The 23,017-nt window shown below is 34.9% G+C and overlaps 1 protein-coding gene across 1 annotated transcript; it reads right to left on the bottom strand.

The window, feature by feature from the left end:
* Nucleotides 1–353: 353 nt before the first annotated feature.
* Nucleotides 354–13,457, bottom strand: LOC113493297 (alpha-tocopherol transfer protein-like). The gene is made up of 8 exons (XM_026871218.1): nucleotides 13,332–13,457; nucleotides 7,414–7,572; nucleotides 6,775–6,934; nucleotides 3,694–3,752; nucleotides 3,182–3,378; nucleotides 1,770–1,880; nucleotides 1,343–1,445; nucleotides 354–929 (listed from the first exon to the last, which is right to left on the bottom strand). Exons 2-8 carry the CDS (start codon nucleotides 7,550–7,552, stop codon nucleotides 778–780), a joined length of 921 nt encoding a protein of 306 aa, XP_026727019.1. The 5' UTR covers nucleotides 7,553–7,572; nucleotides 13,332–13,457; the 3' UTR covers nucleotides 354–777.
* Between the last annotated feature and the right edge of the window lie 9,560 nt (nucleotides 13,458–23,017).

Below are 23,017 nucleotides of genomic sequence, written 5' to 3'. Positions count from 1 at the left end.
AATGTCATAATATATTCAAGTACAGTAGCCGTTTTAAATTTTCCCGAGAGTCGGGAAGCGACTTATCAGTTACTTTTGTCATCATTTGTTCATCAGTTGTTTTTAATATTAAAAAAAATGTTGTTTGGCTGATATTGAGTCATCGATCGCAATATTATCTAGTACTACGCCGTTCAACTGATAACAGTTTTGGTTAATATTTTGACGGGTTTTCCTCTACTATAGAACGAGTTAAATAGCTTTGTGTTTAAAACGATTTTTCACGGCAAAATGTACTCTATTTTGGCTACCTAAAGTATATTTCTGCAAGGAATGGGAAAGGATAGTCAAACAGAGTTTAAAAAAGAAAAATATTCATTTAATCAAATGCCTAACAATAACACGTTACACACACATAATAACAAAAATACACAAATTGAGCAATACTTTGGTTGACAAACAAGCAAATGCCTTTCAAGAAAACCTGCTAAATTTAAACAATTTTAAACCTTATTCCTAACGCAATAAGTCCAAAAATTTTACTAATGTTTCAGTCATTGAAATTTAGTCTAACAATATTAAACCTTATTGTTATAGAAATAGGTACTAAAATCGCAGTATCCAACAGGCATCCCCAAAAAGCAATTACATCGTCAAAAATAATACTAAAAATTCAAATGGTAACTGAAATAAGCGATAGATGAGAGGCGCTACCCGATCAAGTTGAAAAGAATATTTCTAAAGTACGAATTATCTATTCACCACGACTTTTTAACTTGACGGTGTTATGTAGAAACCTTAGTCAATCACGAGCTGTCGGAAGGAGCCGTCGATTCCGAAGAGCTCGTCATAGTTGGTTGGTTTCCCAGGTCTGAGGGCCTCGTTGGCTTTCAGGCTCTCCTGTTCCGCAAACCAGTCTTTGTATTCTTCTAACTTCTTGACCCATGAATCTGTGGAAGAAAATGATGAAGCTGAATTCTCTGTCAAACATTCTTGGTAATAGATGAAACCAGACTTATGGTCGACTTACACTTACTTACTTCCGTATAATAAAATGAAAAAAAATCTTTAAGTGAAACGGTCAAACCTCAATAATGAAACTTAGTTTCACCATACAAATGTTCATGCCATAAGACCCTGGACAAGTATTCGTATTGTCTAGGACAAGCATTTGTGTGATCCACAGGGATCGAACCCAACACCTCGCACACAATGGGTTTCGCGTGGTGACTTATACCACTTTGCTCCAAGTTTTTTTCAGAGAATTCCGATACTTATTGAAAATGTTGATCGTTTATCAAGTAGTCTGTTTAAAGTAATCGTGAGTAGGTATATTCTGAATTAATATTATTATGAGACTCACTGTGAAGGTCGTTCATGGGACCAGCGTTGCCGCCATACTCAGCCGGCAGCATGTCCTTAGGAACGTATTTGTAGAGATCATTTGTGTCAGTGTGGAGGAAGATCTGAAAAAAATATGATAATATTATAAATTATACGGCTTCTAAGATCTTAAGAGAACATTTGGATTAATAATCTTTTGGCAATAGTTTGGTTAATCGACTGTTATCACAAGAACTAAAATCATGAATCATTATGTCTTCTGAACTTCACAGTTTATAAAAGCAAGAAAAGGTCGGGATCTCCGCAGCAAATTTTAACCGGGATGATAACATGATATGAGTCGTAAATAAACAATTGAGAGAATGAAAAAGATTTTTCTTTTGTTTTTACTTATGGTATTACAAAACAAATAAAATATATCCACAAAGTGATATAAAAGGACTTACCCTTTCTTTGATCTTGTCCTTGATGAAAGGTTTGACGAAGTTGACAATCTTGTCAACCAGAGGCGAAACGTTGATGACATGGACCTCCTTCAGTTTTACGGGGTAGGCTTCCTGTAAAAGTACAACGGTTTATGGTAAAACTTCGACTTGGAAGGTTTTTGGCTTGTAGGTGTTTGCTCAGCCTATGCTAACACGGTAAATCACTGCTCTGACCTTAACCACGACGACAACACACGACCTTTTTTGGGGGTGAAATGCTTATACCCACGGCACGGTGGCTTCAAGCCACGTCGAGGGCTCGCGCGGTAGGATATGTCGGGCTCCCCAAAACACCCTGGCCCGTTCCACTGCTTAATCCAGAGTTACGGGATCGCTTGCGCATGCTCTGCTAGACTAGTTAGGTATTACCACTACACCTACACCACGTGGGAATCAGCATGAGTGTTTTGTAAGCTGAATGATCGCGGTAATATCAAAACACATTTTTTTTTTATTCAATAGTGTCGTTGTCTGGGTCGTTCTGCAATTTACGTAATATTCCTGTGTTTGCTTTTTTATTATCTTCGTAATAGTTTCGCTCTTCATTTTTTGCATTATATGCGTACGAAGTCCTTTTAGTATCGCCCAAATTGTTATGTATTTTCGGAATTGCAAATTTCAACTTTTTATATGAGTTGCACGTCTTTCATTTGCGTAAATCTTTCAATTATTGTTTGTTATTAAAGCTCAATTATTGTTAATTTTAAAACATTACGGTTTAACTTGGAGTGTCTGAAGCGAATTTGGCAGTGTGAAGATAACTTATCTTCACAATTCAATTAAATACAAATTTTCTAAGTGATCAAAGAATTGAAGTAATTGTGCCTTAAATCTCAAGTCATTCATATATTATTTTTATTTAAAAAATAAAATTGATGAATTTAACAGGAAATTCCTTTCCAGAGTGTACCATAACCCCTCAAAACAGAATTGGTGCTATTGTGTGATAGAGACACCACGACACGCAATGTAAAGCGCTGTCCCGCTTCCACAATCAAGAGTTCTTTAAACGATATTCTTAGATCCTCGTTTTTTTCCCTTGCTCAGATCGATCTGGTACTTTCTTCAAAAGGCCAGTCCAAAAAATACCGTGCATTGGTTTATACATATCTATTCGCATTGAAATTGTCTGGACTTTAAAAGAGACTGTGACCCCTTGAGTTTGTTTCGACATTTCTTCTCAGGGTAGTCAGATAGGAAATGTCGACTCCAGCGTTCTCAAAAAAAAATAAGAAGACATGTAAAAGTGATGATATATCCTACTTACAGAATAAATGATTTCATTTCATTTCATTTCATTTCATTTCATTTCATTTCATTTCATTTCATTTCATTTCATTTCTCAAAAACAATTTAATCTTTCATTTACAAACCTGTACGCAGACTAAGAACTTCTTGACGAGTGTGGGTGTGAACTTAGCGAAGTGTGTCGGGGTGGCAACAGAGGCGTCCAGGACGTACACGTCACCGGCCACTCCCTCCTTCTCCTCAGCCAGTCTGACGTCACCCAGCATGAGCGCCAGCTTGAAGGCATCGGCCACGTTGGGTGTCTGAGCTTCTTTGTCCACACCTGCGAGAAAGAAATCAGATTAGACAGGAAAACTCTAGTGGAGAGGAAGATAATGTTTTTGGTGGATTTTAAATTTAGAGTCAAGAAAATCGGAAGTAAAGTGCTAAAAACTTCTCATTGCAACAACTTTTATGGGGCAGATTCATTATTATTTATTTTATAACGGTTTACTCTCGGTTATTTATCGGAATTGCCCCACTATTCAATCACTTATCCAATCACACCGGTTGGGTTCGAAACCGGTGTTAAATATAATATCCTAAGTGATAGTTACATTTTTACAATTAGCGCTATTAGAATGAGTAGAAAACTAACCTCTCATAACGATGACACGTCTTCCTTCTGGTGTCAGGCCGGGTAGAGGTGGCATTTGACTGGAAATAAAGAGATACATGAAGAAAATTACGCAAATAGGGTATTTGACCAAAAAAATCTAATTGTAAATTTTGAAATCTGTAAGGAGATTGAAAGTATCAAAAGTGGTGAAATATATAAAAGTGCTTATAATGTGGCTTGTCTGTAAAAAGAGTAATGGAATGTAACCATACGAATTTAAAAAATAAGAATTTGTATATCCCGTAAAATGTCAGGCTTCCCTCTTTTTTTCCAAATATTTATAGCTTATCAGTTAAGTATGAATAATATCTTTATTAACCGTTTATATGTGACACAGGGATGACTTTAAACAGACACCGGTCTCTATGTATTAAAGAACTCTGTGTCTATCTTTTTCTGCAGATGATAAAATAAAGTTCTTTTTTTCTTTGATTTGCTTCATATTTTTTTTTTTTGCTTAATATATTTTTAATTTTACAGAGTTAAATATTTACAAGTTAAAAAACAAAAAATTATTAAATGAAAGCATCAAAAAATTCATCGGCATCGCTGCCGGCTGGGAGTGTGCCCAAAAGGCTGGCAGCATTGCCACGTTGAATGGCAATGCTAATCCTCTGAGCGAGGTAAAAGCCAGCCTTTGGGTCACGAGAAGTGTCAACGAGACGCTTTGCTAGGTCTTTAAAAAGCGTTTTGGCACTCGGCCCCCACGGCCCAAAAGTTTTGCTTCATATTAAATAGCTTGGAGAAAAAATTGTAGAGCATCCATAAATTGTTTTACCTCGTAAAGGAACAACGTTTGTAACCCGAACCTTGTACACATAAATACCAGGACTCATTCACGTAAACAAAGTAGCTATTAATAAATTCCCCGGCGTTACAACTGATTACTATTTGACGTCACATCGAAACATGACGCTCTACTTGCCACAATTATTGTTGAAAATAAGCAATGAACTTGTTTTTTAATATTGTTTTAATTGCTTGAGGTCAGACAGGCTGTCACGTAATAAATGCTTTTGTTATATAAAGTACAACGTCTCGACTGAGATGAGACTGAGATGGTGTTAAAAATATGAAGGTAGAACGAGCAACATCTTCTGTTAAGACGAACACCATCTCAGTCTGCCCGTGACCATGATACCTGCAAAGGTGTCGAAACGTCGGGAACTAAAATCAAAAATTAAACCGCGATAAAATCCGTAAAAGTAGTTTCATTTCAATGTCTAACATTCGCGTAAACCTAAGAAACCACTATATTTTGATATTGTTTTGAGTCTGGGTATTAAGGAAGGTTTTTTTGTATAAAAGAAGTGGTCAATTGCGAATCAGATTCGTTCATATAACGGTCTTTATTTAGTTTTTCGTAGTTTTCATAAATTACGACGTTAAGAATTACGCAAACTAACCAATTGAATCCCTTAACAGCGGGAGCGGGGTTTCAGCATTGATAACCACGCTAGCTCACTGCGGTTGAAGATTTAAGATTCCAATATTTGGAATCCAGGTTTCCTCACGATGTTTTCCTTTAGAGTTTGTCAGTTTTGTCGTGGAATAATAAAGAAAGTAGAAACAACTTTATAGTTGGTAGCTGCTAAAATGAAATGATCTTAAACTGTCTTTAAATACATACATCCAATGTACTTAAATATATTCCGCAGGATCTTCTCATTAGATTTATCTCAGTTTACTATTCATCACCCATTTAAAGAACTCCAAATTATAGTCTAGCTACAATTATATAGAAATAGAAAAAACGCAAGTAAATTAAAACAATTACTTTGTTACAAGCATGCATGCGCAAAAACATGGGAACTCTTCATAATTTGATATTGCAAGTCTTAATTATTTAAACACTCGATTCATTGTTGAAGGATTTTTCCACGTTTAATTTGATCTTGGTTTATAACACGTTTTTTTTTCAGTTGCATCATTATTCTATGTTCTGTAAAACAGTGGATTTTAAATAGATCCTGTGATCCCATTTTTATGTATATCTTGTCCCTTATGTATGTATCTACAAAATAGTAAAAAAGCCTACCACAAAATAGAATGTACAATGGTGATGCTTATTTCATAAAAAACCCGTTGAGATTAGGTAGATTTAAAATGAGAAACATTACATATTTTACGGAAAATATCATTTACTAGCTGTTGCCCGCGACTTCGTCCGCGTGGTTAGAAGATATAAGTTATGATTTATATGCCCTGTTTTTTCCACATTTGCCATTGTATATTCGCTATTAGTCGCAGCGTGGTGGTTTATATCTTAAAACCTTCCTCAATGGTCTATTTAACGCAAAAAGAATTTTTCAATTTGAACCAGTAGTTCCTGAGATTAGCGCGTTCAAACAAACAAACAAACAAACTCTCCAGCTTTACATATTATCATCATCATCATTAGTATAGATAAACAACATAATTTTGATAAACAACTGTGGTCTGTTTTCAGAATTAAATTAATTATAACAATTAATCTTGCGTTGTCCACATTCAAAACATACTTTGAATTTACGGAAAGTTTTTGTGCGTTTCAGTGCCCCATTACACTGAAATTTAAGATGAAAGGTTGGTATATTTTTTCCAGTAATTTATAGCATTTCAGCAAAAAAATATGCTGCATAATTTAAGTTTTAAATTGTTTATCTACAATATATGACGCGAATTAATCATTTGCTAACCTTGACAACAGCTTCCTGAATTTTACAAGATTATAAAGAACAATCACTTCTGTTTTTGGATTTTGTACACAAATTGTAATAACGGATCCTGACTGTCTGTCCATCCGCCTGTCATCAGACTGTATCTCATAAACCATGAAAACTTCAACTGTCTATGTTGAAGTCTTCAAAGACGATGTACATATGTGTCGATGACGTATATATATGTTGATGACCATGACGATGACGATGTATATATGTCTATTCCCGCTTTAATAACAGAAATCTACACCAAAAGTATATATCAAATTTAAGCAGCGGTTGTTACTCTCATAAACTATTTGCACGCAACCTTCATTACCCCTCGATATTTAAATTTTAAATAATACTAATAAATACTTACACCATGTTAAGGATTTCCTGCAGTTCGGGGCGCGTGACATCCCTGTCGTTGAAGAATTCTGGGACAGCGGCGCGCATGGTGAAGTACATGTCCAGCTTACGCTTGGTCTTCTCCAAGGAGAACTTGCAGCCTCGGAGGAAGGTCATGATACGCTGGTCATCTGGTGGATAAAGATCGGTATAGTTAAAATGCATGTTTTAGATGAAAACGCTGTGGTATCACTTGGGGACAGTATTTGTAATTAGTTGTTTGAATCAGCCTCTATAGACATGTGTAATTTCTAGAATTGCTAGCGTCAATAGAATACTTTTAAATTAGTAGTAAGAAAAATTGATTTGATAAATCACGTGTCTTCGATGATGATGTTGGTGATGATCAATGCTCAAAACTTTCCTGCATGGAAAGAGACCTGTGCCCAGCTGATTGACATTATAAGCCAGATGGAGTAACACTGACGTGATTGTGCTTTTTCACACTTACAATCTTTAAAAAGTAGCTACTCAAGGTCTTTCCTTTGCAAAGACAGTTTGCTTAAAAAAATAGTCTCACTTTTAAAGTGGTATCCGTTCAAAGTCACCTGATCGACCTTACTTTATAGATAGCAATACTTTTGAAAATTGATCAGATTCTATAACTCACCAAACTCATCAGGTAGATGAGGCTCCTTCTTCAGCCACTCCTTGATGTGCGCAAGGTCAGCCTCCTTGGTGTCCGCCTTCTCATTCAGCTCCTCGCGGATCTTCTGCCACATCTCACCGGCTGGCTGTTCTAGGGTCATCTTGGCTGCTTCGACTGGTCCTGAGGGAGAATTTTGGTTAATATTTAAGGCTCGATTTTGATTGATGTTGAATTGTTGGATACTCTTTTGCGAAGTATGAATGTGTGATTGTAATGAATCTTAATGTCGTAACGATATGACGAGGAAGGAGTGTGATGGCGGCCTATGAGCGGATTGTTATGCGCACAATTGCTTTTTCGAGTCCCTTTCTGGCAAGTACGAAGGAGCGTTTTTTCAAAGTTATGGAACTTTCTAATTAGTCTAAGACAAAGGATAACGGAAAATTTTGTGATTTAATCTGTAATCAACAACCAGCAGTAAGTTTTCAATATGTTTGTTGGGAAGAGGTCTTTTCCAGGCTGTCGATCATTTACCAGCTAATATTATTGTAACACACAATTACTTTCAATTCTAGCTGAATATTACAAGTTCTAATTAGCATTTTAACTTCAGTACCCTGAGGTCATCGACTCTTACAACACAATAAGCTATTACCTGGTCTATATGGTCACCGGTCATGGTCGCCAGTCTTCTTTGTCAAGCAAGGTCTAAGGTTTAGACATGCATAACTGAAGGTCGACCCTACCCTTCATTGTGACTTACCTACTTTATTTTATTTTACTCGCTGTATGTTCGTTTATGCTTTAGTAATGGCATTGTGTTCCTAGTCAATAAGTAGTTTTATTTATTCGATGTTTTTTTAAGTGTAATTTTTTATGGTTTGGAAATTCTAAATTCATTGCCTCCCTCGATACAATTAAAAATATTCACATTTTCTGTCTCTTTATCATACAGTCAAAGTAAGTTTTTAAATCGCATACGGTTTTCGCTGAGCAGGGAACTAGTGCGTTGAACGCAACGTAGAGTTTTAGAGATTCATTTGTTTTTCAGAGAATAAAAAACAACATTGGAAATAGCAGCATAAAAACTAGGTTTAAAATAGAAAGCTGCCAGTAAAAAATCACCACCGAGTCATAAAAGTTTCTAAACTCGTTTTCGTGAAAATAAAACATAACTTTTACTTAAAAAAACTGTTTTGTTAATGTAACTGCGTTTTATCTACCGGAACGGTTTTCATGTAACGAAAAAAGCAATTTAATGAGTTTTTAACAACTTTCACCGTTTCGTTGAGCAATGCCCTCTCTCGTGTGGTCACGATGTGCCGGTCTGTTTCTTCTTTGTTATTGCTCGTAGCCATGCATGCAGACATGCAACCCAATTAAAATTTAAGAAGCGCGAATTCATCGCAAATTTTTTACGTAACAGCGCCATCTCTGAATTAAGGCATGTACTTTTAAAACACCATGAAACGTTGTAGCTTCTCTTAAAAATACTAGATGGCGCTGTATTCAGTTTCAAATACCTCACATACGTTGCAATAGTCTGAGTTCTTGAATAGTCATTGAAACTTCTTTCAATGGCTTTCTCACGTTAGCATGATGACTTCTGAATAATTGATTACAAATGGCTCATAACTGTTTCTTCGAACCTTATTATGATTGTTGAACTTATGAAACGATACGCTCTTTTAAGTACGGGTCAGCTTATATTGTAACTGTTGTGTAAGGATCTGACATAATACAAGATGAATTTATTATACTGGCGTGATATAGCAATGTTTATGATCATCGCTACAGTTAGTTAATTAATAAATATTAATGAGTGGGCAATAAAAAAAGAAAAGGTAATCTGAAACTGTAATCTCGGTAACATTACAATTTTATGTAGCGGTAAGTTTTGAAAATTATGACGAATTATTTGATCCTTTCTTTATCGGATTATTTTATTAATCTAAAAACAGTTTTGGTGTCTTCGTATTTCTTTAATAAAATTCCAACATTTCAGAACTAATCGACAAAAACACCATGAAAATATTCAATCAGAAAGTCTTTATAACTGAAGAAGGTACCACAAAGCAGTTATAATACAACAGCTTCATACCTTTTTTTCTGACCGTACAAAAATTCAAATAAAATATAATAAGTCTGTAAACATCACGTATAACTACCGCTATGGAATTTTTTCACCAATCTCTCCTACTTTCCAAATAATTGCATCTATCAGTAACGGTGCTGAGGAGTACCGTTAGCAAGACAAGTTGCTGAAGTCTGTAGGGTTGCTACCGGAGGTTTCAAAAAGATATATTTTTTTAATTTTTATTGGTAGCATGACTGGTTGTGTTGATTGATAATTAATTGGGTACCGTTTAATCATGTTATAAATCAGACTCATTAGTGGTTTCCGTATATGGATTTGTTTCTTTCAATAAAGTTGTTGATAACAAATTGAAGTACAGGCAAATCATTTTGTTATTTAATTAACAGGTAATACACCACCAAGCTTAAAAATGGTCCAACATTTTTAAGCTTTAAAATCTTGTACCCATTATAATCCCAATGGATTTTCCGCGCCTTGGGGAAGGCGAAGAGGTATGCAGACTTTTACTCGTTTTCCATTGTACTAGATACCTCAGGAACGCGATTCCAAGAAGGCACGGCACTAGGCAAAATTATGTTTTTCTCTTTAAAACGACTACCGCATTATGGAATTTAATGCTTGTCCCAGTCTTTAATTTAGTCCTATGTTAATGTTCACTATCTCATTTTATTCAATGATGTTTAATGGAACTTTTAAAATATTATCCCGGTTGACAGCCCTGACCACTGCAATGGCATCAATAATGTAAGATGTGAGGAAGTCACGTGCGATTCACTCCATTCGTTGTAAACTCTTTCTTTTGTAAATGCAATGGATTTTGTTGTAATAATGGCTCGGTGCGAACTTTTTACTCTAAGTGGCGATCGATTTTTTTGCTGACGGTATTATAATTTCGTTCTTTTAGGTATTTTTGCTGACAATTTTTTTTTGTGGTTAGAGTGGTTGAATTTTAGTTTTATTTTTATTTGCAAAAGAAAATAAACTTCATTGGAGGTTGTAAAAGATTTTGCCGATTTTCTCGGTATATTTGTAGTAGATGTAGTTGGATTTTTGCGAATAATTTAGGTTTTCAAAAATAAGTAAATTAGTTATGAAACAAAGTAACATTTTAATGTTGCATTCTATTTTATAGACCGCCAGCAACAAATCAACGTGCAAACGATTTGATTATATTTTCATTGCTGCAGGAAAGAGAAAAAATATTTATAGATCAGTGACCTATCAGATTTATATTCCTAACAATTGGATTTTTATATTTATTATAATAGCAGCAACAGAACATCATCACTTGGATACGGGACCCTAAAAAACAACTACATCTTGGTGTATTCATGACCGCTGTACCAAAAAGGCTAGCTAATGCATCTTGCATTGCTATTAAAGCAATTTCAAACGAAAATTGCTTGTTATTACACCTTTTTGTCTTATTTTTTATTTCATCTTAAGTACACCAAGCGAAACCGCTTGAAAGAGATAAAAACTATTAAGAATGAGATAAAAGTATCGAAGCACAGTGTGGGAGATAGAGAGGACGATATTTTTCGACTAATATTAGTCCGACTTGTATTTTGGATAAACCCAATAGTGTTAGAATTGTTTGGTATCTAATGTTGATGCTCATTTAAAGAAGGCGAAATATATCGTGCAGATGCAATCCATTGCGTGATGGCGAAGTTCTAGTATCAAAAGTGATATGTCATTGCCGGCAATGAATTGCAACTCGTATGCTATTACGTAGACAAAACGGTTATCTGAAAACTGTATAGTTAATATTAAGTTTTGTTGAACACGCAATATTGAATTAACAATGTACAAACTGTTGCTCGATACAAAGGTAACCAGCGTTTTAGTCCTCTAAAACACTAGTTAGGTTAGGATCTCTGTTCACCAAGTTTCGTGTAAATCCGTTCAGTGTTTTTGCATTTGAAAGATTAACAAACATCCATACATACAAAATTTCGCGTTTGTCACATTAGTAGGATTGGTCTAGCTGTTTTTAAAACTAAAAATACTTGATACGGATAGCCGACAGGTAAAAGTCACCGCGCAAAACCCACTGTACGCGACGTATCTTGGATTCGATCCCCGCGCAGTACAATCACTTGTGTAACCCACGAATGCTTATCCTGAGAATGGGAGTTAATGTGCATATGACTTGAATTTTTGGAAAACTTTGTCGACCCGAGGACTACATTCCTTAGAGGAGAAATCGTTATAGAATAAAAAAACATTAAACAAATTACGAAGATGGAATAAATGAAGTAATGGAACTCATAAAACAAAAGCACTCAAGTGTAGTCCAAAGAGATGTTTGCAAACGATTCAAACGGACGTGCAGTTATAACCGTGCATAATTGTAATATGTATGTAACCGTTCGAGAAAGCAAATTAATATCTTACGCATTCTCTCGGATGTTAAGGCTCCGTTTATATATTCAGTTACTTAAATGTACTGTTGTTTATTTAATTAAAAATGTTAATTTAAAAGATGATGCTTCGTCTATCTAATACGACTTAAGAATTTAATCCATGTGTCGTAATGGTTTCACAATGACTCAAATCATAGACACGCAGACTCAGGATAAGCATTCATAGATCGCACAGACGCTTGTGAGTCGGGTATGGTGTTGGGGATCTAACTCGCTTTAGCTTTATGCTATGTTTAATTTAAATTTAATGCTGTGACACGTAGATATTTAAAAAGGTTTATTAGCTGTTAAGATTTGTTTCCGTATCCGGTGTTCAGTCGATTATGTAGAGCGAAACAAAGAATTGAAAAACCAGGAAATTTCGGCCACTTTAATTTAGCTGTAGCAATATTATAATATGGATGAAAGTTGCTCTTTAACAAGTCGAATTTGTTAAAGAAAGCTAAAAATTAATTACAGCTATCAGATAATCTATCTAAAAGCATTATCTATAGTAGATATTCTACAATGCGTTCAGATAAAACAGAACGATAGGATCGATGTTAACTAAACCAATATAGCAGCTGTAAATATTAATTACAGAAAACAGTACACTGTTAACCTGTTGTGTACACCTAATTTCTCCTAACTACGTAAATAATAAAACAATTATTCTATAAATAAATATTAATGGTATGTAAACACGACTTAAACAATTTCTCCGCGTGGCAATGACCGGTGGTAAACGCTGTTGAAGAAAGATGGCGGCTTGCAAGTTATGATGTGTGTTTGTTTATTTGTATTTCTTGATATTGGATGTACATTTGTAGATGATAATCTTAATAGATATCTGTCCGTCTTGGACTCCTAAACTAATAAGCCGATTTTGATGCAATTTGCATACCGTGTGCAATTTGTTTGAATTTGTGGATAGGCTAGTTTCATGTACTTGTTTTTTTAAAGTTTGACGCTTGTATAATTTGTATAAAGATATGTTTCTTTTTTATTAAAAATATTATGTCATGATATTCTTTTGCTTAGTTAATTGTAATTATTATGTCTTCCATTATTTGGGACTCAGTTCCACTTTTAGTGGGATTTGTTGTTTGGTTTCAATTTATTTAAATATTCAAAATTAGGAACAATATATGTTATTAAATCTCCAATGTGATTGAATTCTATAAGTTTTTGTATTTGCTTAGTTATAAAATAGTATTTAAGCTGTGTGATTTTTTAATGAATAAATTGTTATCGGTAAAATCAATTAATCAATCAAATCTAATTTGATTGCCAGTTAACTTTTTTAATGTGAAAACGCTCGGTTAACTCTAGTTTCAAATATACTGTCGGTAATGTAATGTCCATCACAATCATCACACTCACGCCACTAAAAGTACCACTTAACTTATAATAAAAAAGAAAAAAATCATCACCTCTGAACTGGAATATTAAGTCACAAGCCAAACTCTCTACGATGTAAACACTGGCACTTTGTCGCAACGTTTTTAAAGATTTAGTGTCACTGTTAGTACCAAAAAAAGTAAAGTTAGTTTGCGCGGCGCTCGCGCTCGTCCGAATGAAAAGGTGGTTGCGTACGCGCAGGTTTTATAATTTCGTTACGCGGCGTGACTGTTGGCCGGGAGGAGGGGTTGTTTGGGCTAGGGTTTCAGTTGTAGCGGGTTGGTAATGAGGTTTTGTAGAGGTTGAAATGGTATGGGAAGAAAGGGGGATTAAGGTTTATTCATTGGTGGATAACAAGGCATATAGGCAACGGTTTGCACGAAAACATTTTGGTAGAGAGAGATTCGAAAGATGTCGAAGCCTTAGATTGGCAATAGGTAGGGTAGTTGTGATGATGTAAGGACATAAAGACAAGAAAAAAATGAAGAGAAGAGAGAATCAAGAAAACCTGATGCTTAACGGCCTAAGCGATTCTTCGCGACGTGTGGGTCTCGAAATGAACCTAAATAAAACTAAAGTCATGTACAATGGCCTTGTTCTTCCGAGACCCGTGGTCGTAAATGGCGCTGCTCTCGAGGTTGTGCAAGAATACATATATCTTGGCCAAACCATCCAACTGGGGCGACACAACTTCGAGAAGGAAGCGAGCAGAAGAATACGTTTGGGCTGGGCAGCATTCGGGAAGCTACGTCATATCTTTGAATCGTCGATACCACAATCCCTTAAGACCAGGGTCTTTAACCAGTGCGTCCTACCCGTAATGACGTATGGAGCTGAAACGTGGACACTCACCGTGGGCCTGGTCCATAAATTCAAGGTTGCTCAGCGTGCGATGGAGAGAGCGATGCTCGGGGTATCTCTGGTGGATAAAATTCGTAACGAAGTCATCCGCCAGAGAACCAAAGTTACCGACATTGCTCGCAGAATCAGCACGCTGAAGTGGAAATGGGCCGGCCATGTCTGCAGACGGACAGACGGTCGATGGAGCAGACACGTGTTAGAGTGGAGACCACGTTTAGGCAAACGTAGTGTAGGACGTCCTGCGGCACGATGGACCGATGATTTGAAGAAGGTGGCTGGCAGCGGATGGATGCGGGCTGCCCAGGACCGGGATGGTTGGCGCTCTTTGGGGGAGGCCTACGTTCAGCAGTGGACGGCGATAGGCTGAGATGAAAAACGACTCACGCAATATAACATTACTCCTTGTGTCACGGGGGGTTTCACAAATATACTTACGCACATACACCCTGACTCAGAACAAGCATTCTTGGATCACACAAATGCTTGTCCTACACGGGGATCGAAAACCCGACACGTCGCTTTGAATAGGTTGGTGGCGTGGTGATCTCAACCGCTCATCTACTAATTATTTGTATGCTTAGATGATTTCGAAAGACGACCATGAAAGATCGCTCCACAATAATTAATTTATACTAATCGCGATCAGTGTGACTCCGACTTAACGAGGGTGATCGAGAGACTATGAGTCATACAGTTAGAGATATTTAAAGAAAAGTAAAGCCGACGCGAGACTATCTGTGTTATAACTGGCGTTTTGAAAGTATTATAAAGTAAAGGCGGCGTCTAAAGCACGTATTTTTATAGGCTCAAGACAAATTTGATAATCGACTGACTAGTTTATTTTCATGTCAGTACCAATCGTTGTTAAATCCCAATTTTCATTTTGAATTTTGATGTTTTTGCATCAACAGTTCAAAATTTGTGTAAAATTCAATTGTCGCAATTGCCGTTATCCCGATTTATAGTGTATAGCCTGTTGATAGACAGGCAAAGGACTTTTAGCTATTGGGTTGCGTCTTTTTGCCTTTGAGAACGGAAAACAAATACCACTTCGTAGTCTGTATCGGAGACCATCTCCATATCAACCTTTAGACATCTACAATTAAAACTAACTACCGCTAAGTAAAATGCATCATAAAATTACATTATACTTGTTAACATAAAGCCAGAATTTATCTGACAAAAGATCAAAGTTTCACGAAATCTTTGTACAGCATATAATTTCTAACACATGCAATAAAAATATGAAAGATTATAATAGTCACGCATTTGAGTGGTTTTTTTTTGTATTCATATTGTAACATTTAAAAAAAAGTGACTGTTTTTGGCATATTATTCGAGATTAAAAACTGTGCGTAGAAAAGACATCAACGCGTTGAGTTACCTATTCAAGTTGCTTGCTTTGACACGAGACTTTTTCAAATGTAAATATTTGAATTACCTCTATCATAAAAGCCCGTCATCACAATTCCTGCTAGCCAGGATCTATAATGAAACCGAAGAATAACACTTAAGATAAGCCCGCTTTTTGTACTCATCATATTTATTAGTATAGACCTAAATTGTTTTTCCTTATGGTGTATAATAAAGAGTATTTTATTTATCTAAGCTTGATGTATTCCAAGGGAAACGGTTGCCTATCTTAGATCCCGCAACGAAATTAATTAGAAGTAGTAAAAGGAGAAGTAAGAAAAATGTGTTCTGCTTATTGTTTTAGTCTGTCTACTAATACGTAACTATACAAATTGAACATTGTTGTTAGGTGAGTATAGAGAGCATTTTCCAGGCTTAGGTGGCCAAACGAGAGTGCCGCGAGTTTCGACTTAATCATGGAATTTGTGAAGACAGGTTAAAAGTAGTCTCTAGGTGTTACAATTTTTTTATTGACAGTCTAAACCATAAGTTTTGTGGTATTATTTTCTTCACAATATTTTGTAACGCAATGTTTTCAAACTTTTACATATATGCGGCTGTTCATAGGCATTTTATACTAATCATATTTCATTCTAAAAACCGAGAAATTTAACATCAACAGCCAACATTATAAATCAGCGAGTGATTTCAATTTCGCCATTACAAAAAGCTGGTATTTTCCGTAACTGTTATGCTCCGAATCTGTCTAGTAGTGGTGACTCATAATGGTGTGATCCCCCCTCTTCCTCCCCCCACTTGTGTACTTCTGCGTAGTATCTGGTGTTGTTATTCATTGCACTATGTATGTATATTGTTTGTGTCTTAATTTTAGTCTTTAAAAGTAATTAAAAAGAAATGTTTTATAGGAGAAAATGTATCTTTAAACAATTTTTGTTGTTATTTGTTAAGACCAATATTTTATCAGTGGAAATTTCAACTGATACAGAGAGTCAGACAAGCAGAAAGCGAAGCCTTAGTTATAGGGGTCCGTTTATTCCTCTGTTTTTTGAACCATTTAATACATATGAAGTTTGTTTTGCAAAGGGGTGCTTATTTCATATGAATCCATATTTTTTATCCCATGCAATAACCGAACCAATAGTACTCGTACATCAAACATTTTGTTCTCTCAATCCCATTTTTTTCATTCTCGTGAGCAAATGGATAAAGTACATCAAATGATTGCAGTGTGGAAATATCGTTCACCATTAGAGCTAGCTGCGTCTTGCCGCAAGCATCAAGGTTGTCACATTAGTGTGGTCACCACGTCATTATTATGGAAAAGAATGAAACTACGATTGTAGCCATGTTAAATGTATTTTAATTTGCTTTTATTTTGACATCTCTTTTAAGGTATATGTATAATACAAGAATTAATGTGTACTGATAGCCGAGTGGTTGATGCTAACAAACCAAACCCACTGTGCACGATGTGTAGCGGGTTCGATCCCCGTGTAGGACAAGACTTTGTGTGATTTTGTCTTGAGCCTGAGTGTCTTTGTACATGTGACTTCACACAAGAATGTAATTCATTACAGCTTAGCAGTTTTCCATAAATTTGTAAGTTGCAATAGACCCAGAAAGATACCTACTTTAATTTTATGCTTAAATACAATTTCTACACATCATATATCAAAAAGAAAACATGATGAATTTTAATTTAATTAGTAAGATATATCTAGTTTCATAATTATTTAAAGCACTTGTAATTAATCTAACATACATGCCATTCACTATCTTTCTGTTATGTACAAGTATAATTATAATTTACCTAAATTACAGCAACTAGGATGTTGTGAATGTAGAAAAGAGTTAATATGTATTTTTGAAACACTTCGTCCATACATCCATGCATACAAACTTTATCGTTTATAATATTAGTAGGATAAAGTAGCTTCTAAAGCGGAACAGTTCCGTCATACATGATTTTTACGTACCTAAGTTTAATCATTGTGATAATTTTTCCTAATTAGGTACTGTTCTGGTCCTATTAATGATAGTGGAATGGTATATAGCCAAGAATATCCTTCCTAAAAAAATATATTATTTTCTAGTGAAAGATCTTTTCAAATCGGTTTAGTAGTTTTAGCGCCTAGTCGTTACAAACAAAAACGTAGTTTTCCTCTTTATTACATGAAGTTAAACAAATAAGGAAAAAATATAAATATCAAAATATGAGGAATGAAAGGAAAAATATCGCTTCAAAACAGATGCTATTCAACTTTATGAATTCAGGATCGAACTCGGGACGTTTGACTTGGCAGTCCTGCGTTTTTACCACTAGGCTATCACAGCACACACTTCCAGCTTAAGAATCATTCAATCAACACTTTAAACTGACTTCAATAATATTTACATCTACAATAACAATCAACAATGTATTTATAAATCGTTTTCTTAATAGTCATAAAGCATTGTGGTGATTTCTAATGCGTTTAGTACGGTTGTAAAGACGGACGTGTGACGTAAGACTTGCTAAATTTGGCGGTAGCGCAATGAACAACGGGCCACTGTTTTTCTATTTAATATGTCTATGATTTTTGAGTAAGTGGGATACGTCTTGATGTGTAATATGGAGAAACTTAGGGTTAATGATTTTGATAATCCTGATATTATGTGACAATTTTGAAGTAAATAAAGATATGTGTTAAGCACAAGTCTTGTTTTCTATGTTAAAAATGACTGCTCTTAACAAAAAAAGTGAGTTTTGTATCAATGGATCAACAATACCCATAACTTTTTCTCTCTTTTCAAAGATATAGTACCTACCGCTATTTGCATTTTATCCTCTTCGAAACTTACAAAACTTCTGCTTTGTAAGCCTTTTAAGGTGCTGTGGTTTCATTTTTTTTTAATTTTCAATCTTTTTTGCTTTTATTTTATTTTATTGTAAGTATAAACTTTATGCAGGTATATGTTAATTGTAGTTTCTCAAACTGGCGATTTGAGTGAGATTATTTTTTTTTCTCTTGCTCAGATCGATCTGGTACTTTCTTCAAAAGGCCAGTCCAAAAAAATACCGTGCATTGGTTTATACATATCTATTCGCATTGAAATTGTCTGGACTTCAAAAGAGTCTGTGACCCCTTGAGTTTGTTTCGACATTTCTTCTCAGGGTAGTCAGATAGGAAATGTCGACTCCAGCGTTCTCAAAAAAATAAGACATGTAAAAGTGATGATATATCCTACTTACAGAATAAATGATTTTATTTCATTTCATTTCATTCAAAAATCTTAAATAAGAAGTACACAGTCTTGTAACATATCTTTAATGAAATTTAAATTCAAAATTTGTCCTAATTTTCCTCAAGCGCTTTCTGTATGGCCACCCTACACTGCTTTACTAGTGCGTGAAGCGTTGCGTGCACACATTTACCGATATTCCACTAGCATATACTTCTGTTCTTCTGTTTACCTCCTAAACTAACTTGCCAAACAATTATCAACCTCACTGCCTCGACTTAAGGACTACCGGGCAAGGCACAAAGTCTGGCACACCATATTTTGCCAAGCAATTTTGAACTTTCTGGCTCCAGTAATAAAGATCTGACAGTCTACAAAGTCTGGATATGTCATAACATCATTCAGTTAAAAGTAATCGTTATCTATTTTTAATTAACGATTGTGTAACTTAACCATAATTTATGTTGGCTTGTTAATTAATTAGATCAAACGATACTGTTTTTAGGACTGTCATAAAGTTGCATTATGGTTCATAATCCTAATTTGTTAAGAGAAAAAAAACTACGTTAAAACTACTATAGGTATTGTTGACAATTTAATTAACTGATGTCCACTCACAGTGGTGTCTTGTGAACTTATTTGAATGGCCAGTTTTTTTATTTTGTCTAGAAATAGATTTGAAGACGTGTTTATTTCAATTTTTACAATAGAAAGTTTATTCCCCTTTGTAAATAATGGGTAAGAAACGATATTTTTACAGATCATGCATGTCTGTTGCCGCTGTAGCAACAAATAATAAAAGCAATAGTTGGAGTGGTCATAAATTTGGGTGACTAAATTCTTTTACAAATTGGTTTTTCTTTTTCCTACTGAATCACGCCTGACTGTATTTTTCGTACTATAAAATACTATTTTTTTTATAATATAATATTAGTAAACGAAAACTTTCCACCAAATTTTCGTTTTTGAATTAGTGAATAATTTTAATCGAGTTCAAATACTTTAAAGTAATTTTACTAATGTTTTCCGCTACTCGCGTCAAATAATTTACAGAAACGTACCAGAAAATCAAGTATCCGGAAATATTTCGCTTTTCAGTGTAGCCTGCAAAAAGAAGTCTAATTACGTTTAATTTGTAAGAGCAATTTAATTATAACAAAGTCTTTTATGTTCGTCTCGCGTGTTTTAAGCAAACTCAATTTTATTGACGTATCCATTTATAAAACGATCCAAATACTTGGAATATTGCAGTGACTGTTTTAACGAGCTGACTGTACAGGCTGTTAGAAAAGTGTTTAGATTGAAAAATAATAATGATTACACTTTTCTGTCAGTTTAATACTATTAATTCTACATTTCAGAATGGAAAATGATGAAACTATTGCTTAATGCACTTTGATTATCAACATCATGATTATCACATTTAGAATAGTCAAATTATTCCTTTTAATTTTAATTATAAAAGCAGGCGTGGCCTCTTCCAGTTTAGAGAACGATCAAGCATTGATGACCATTGATCATGCTCACTCAACCCTATATCTATATTTGGAACTAAATTTATTTGTCCAATATCTCCGTGTTTTTCTTCACGATTCGAAAATAACTCGCATATTTTGAATATTTAAAAAAAAATTGACGAAAAATCGCAAAATAAACTAATGTGTTTGGTAATTTTCTAATAATAAAAAAAGAACTTAACATTCAAGATATACCTTCTAACAGTCTTAATACACAAACACATTCACTTTCATCCTTGAGAACCTTTTTTAAGTACAAGTTTGATAAATTAATTGAACACTCAAAGTGTTCCACTGGTGTGGTCGTCTGTACCCGCAGATTAGAAAGCAAGGCACTGCACTCGCTTGTCTTGCGGATCAGCGCTCATTACCCCGACTCTTACTTTTTCTAAGCGATTTATTTTGTGCAAAACCTTTTTATTCTATACGTTTAGAATATACTTTATGAGGGGTAGGTATATTGTGACAAATATTGTAAATTATTCATGTTAGTACCAAATGAGTTTTAATTATTTTTTTAAGAGAGAATTACTATGCTATAGTAACTTTCGTAAAAGTTATTTATTTTTAAATGATAAAACGGTTAACTCAAGCGAGATCAAATGAGATCTTTAATATTGAGCTGGTGCTATGGCGAGGAAATTACTTTTTTTAATAATCAAGCCTAAATTATTACATCAGCTAGGTCGTAACAAAAAATCCCACCAAAATGGGTTCTGCCATTTCAGAGATAAGCTGGAAATAGTAAATATCAAAATGGCCGTCGATTTCGGATTTATGATTACATATTTACTTCTCCGTTTCGAACAGTTGTTTCGTACGACCAAAAAATAACACAGTAATCATTTTCATCTAAAAAGCCAAATAACCAATCTTCAATATAGTAAAATATTTCGACAATCGTGACAAGTGAGTGCACCTCTAATATTTACCAACAGCACTTCCAGAGGCGAACGAAATCTCCTTTCTCTGTAATCAGATGCACACAGATCTCTGAGATTTTGTTTATTTTGCACTTCGAATGCCGTTAGCTGTGGCTTCAGTTTGTAGAGCAGAGTAATGTCGGACATTCTTTTGTTTTTCTGCTATTATTTGGAGTAGATTGGTCTGCTGTTACTGCCAATTGACTATAGTGAAATACTTTTTATGTAACTTTCAAAATGAGAAAAGAAAATTCCACGTAATGCGAGTTACATGATTTATTTACTATGGAATTTGTTTTGACTTTTAATTAGAAATAGTCTCCTAAATTGTTTTAGTTATTAATCAAGCTAATTAAGTTGCCGAATGGACTGGTTCCAGACTAAAATGTAGTGGAAGTATTTGGAGGAGGAGTATAAAAAGGTTAAATAGAATATTGACTTCAGCAAAGTTATTGACGCCGTGGCCGGCCCAGAAGTAGAACCATCTCATTCTGGTTGGCAAGTTAGTCATGTCTAAGCAGGATAGCATTATGAGCCATGATGTATGCTGCCTCACTTTCTCATAGCAAAATCCGTGTTTAAAACACAACCTTATTTTGAAAGTAGTCATCTAGTGTAAAAACTATCCCATCATTCCGTGCATTCACTTGGACATTGTTTCATCCCACTCTTTTAAGAGGTTAGCGAGAGATGCTCTTATCCATACACAACGAATTATATAAAGTTTTTTACACTAGGATGAAAGTTAGTAGATTTTCCGCAAATTTTTTTGAGATAAGATGTTTAGCATTGCAATAACTTTACTGCTATATAATTTGTGAACAAGCTAAGTATTAAAAAAAAACTGCAATCAAAATAGCATAGCTTAATTGAATCCTACGTCACACAGCTAACACTGTCAGCTCAATCTGTCGGCTTTCGAGCTGAATTCAGTTTCGAATACAAATTGCATAAATTGTCGTGGAATTGGAAACCAAATACGGCTTTGTTGCAATCCTGTGATAATCTATCGCTTATTGTGTTAATTTCAGGATTGATTCATGTGCTTTGCAGGATAACATTTGGCTTTTAATATATTATCGTCAATTTTTTGAAAAATAATGTCACATTTTTCAAAACAACTTCAGGGATAGCTGCATGGTTAGGTCACCACACCAAGTCACGGTCGGTGTATGAAGGATTGCAACGCATTGTCGTACACCGATACAAAAACGCGGATGACGCAACACGGCTGTTCAGGTTTAGTCAGTAAGAGTTTGACACTACCCATTTCGTCCTCCGAGGGAGTGGGTGTCCGTGAGCAGTGTACGCCCGCTTTAACAAAAAAAAGGTAACCACACCATCGCCACTGCGCTCGCCATGCCGCGGATTCAAAGCATTGTGCAAAGCGATTTCGGAATTTAGGTGTCTTTTGCAAGTGACTTAAAATTATTGTGAAATCTCTCAATCTCATTTATTTATTAACCATTTATGTACACAAACAAATGAAAGTAGCACAAATAAAGAAAGAGGTGTACAAAGGTACTGCTTATTTCTTTAAGAAATATCTTCCAGAAGAACTGCGAAAGGGTAAATAATTTAGAAAAATAAACAATAGTGTACAAGCATCGGAAAAACAGAAAGGTGAACATGACAAATACAACTTTTAACAAACACATCTCATTTTTTAAGATACCAAGGCTCTGAAAAATGTAAAATAATAAAAACAATTAATAAATACATATTTATTTGATCACAGTTATTTAGTGGTCAAGTATAAATGGGATAGGCATATATACATTTCATAATTTTATATACACATTACAAGAATCATTATAACAG

Source organism: Trichoplusia ni, chromosome 1 (assembly GCF_003590095.1).
Source record: "Trichoplusia ni isolate ovarian cell line Hi5 chromosome 1, tn1, whole genome shotgun sequence".
NCBI lineage: Eukaryota > Metazoa > Arthropoda > Insecta > Lepidoptera > Noctuidae > Trichoplusia > Trichoplusia ni.
Note: the sequence above shows the minus strand (reverse complement) of the source record. Positions and strands in the feature narration are given on the sequence as shown.

What these genes read in the sequence shown, in the direction of transcription:
- LOC113493297 (XM_026871218.1), bottom strand. Translation starts at nt 7,552, where the DNA reads ATGACCCTAGAACAGCCAGCCGGTGAGATGTGGCAGAAGATCCGCGAG. An exon ending in CAGGAAATCCTTAACATGGT is followed by an intron (nt 3,753 to 6,774) that starts GTAAGTATTTAT and finishes CTTTATTTCCAG; the next exon opens with TCAAATGCCACCTCTACCCG. An exon ending in AGTTCTTAGTCTGCGTACAG is followed by an intron (nt 1,881 to 3,181) that starts GTTTGTAAATGA and finishes GTACTTTTACAG; the next exon opens with GAAGCCTACCCCGTAAAACT.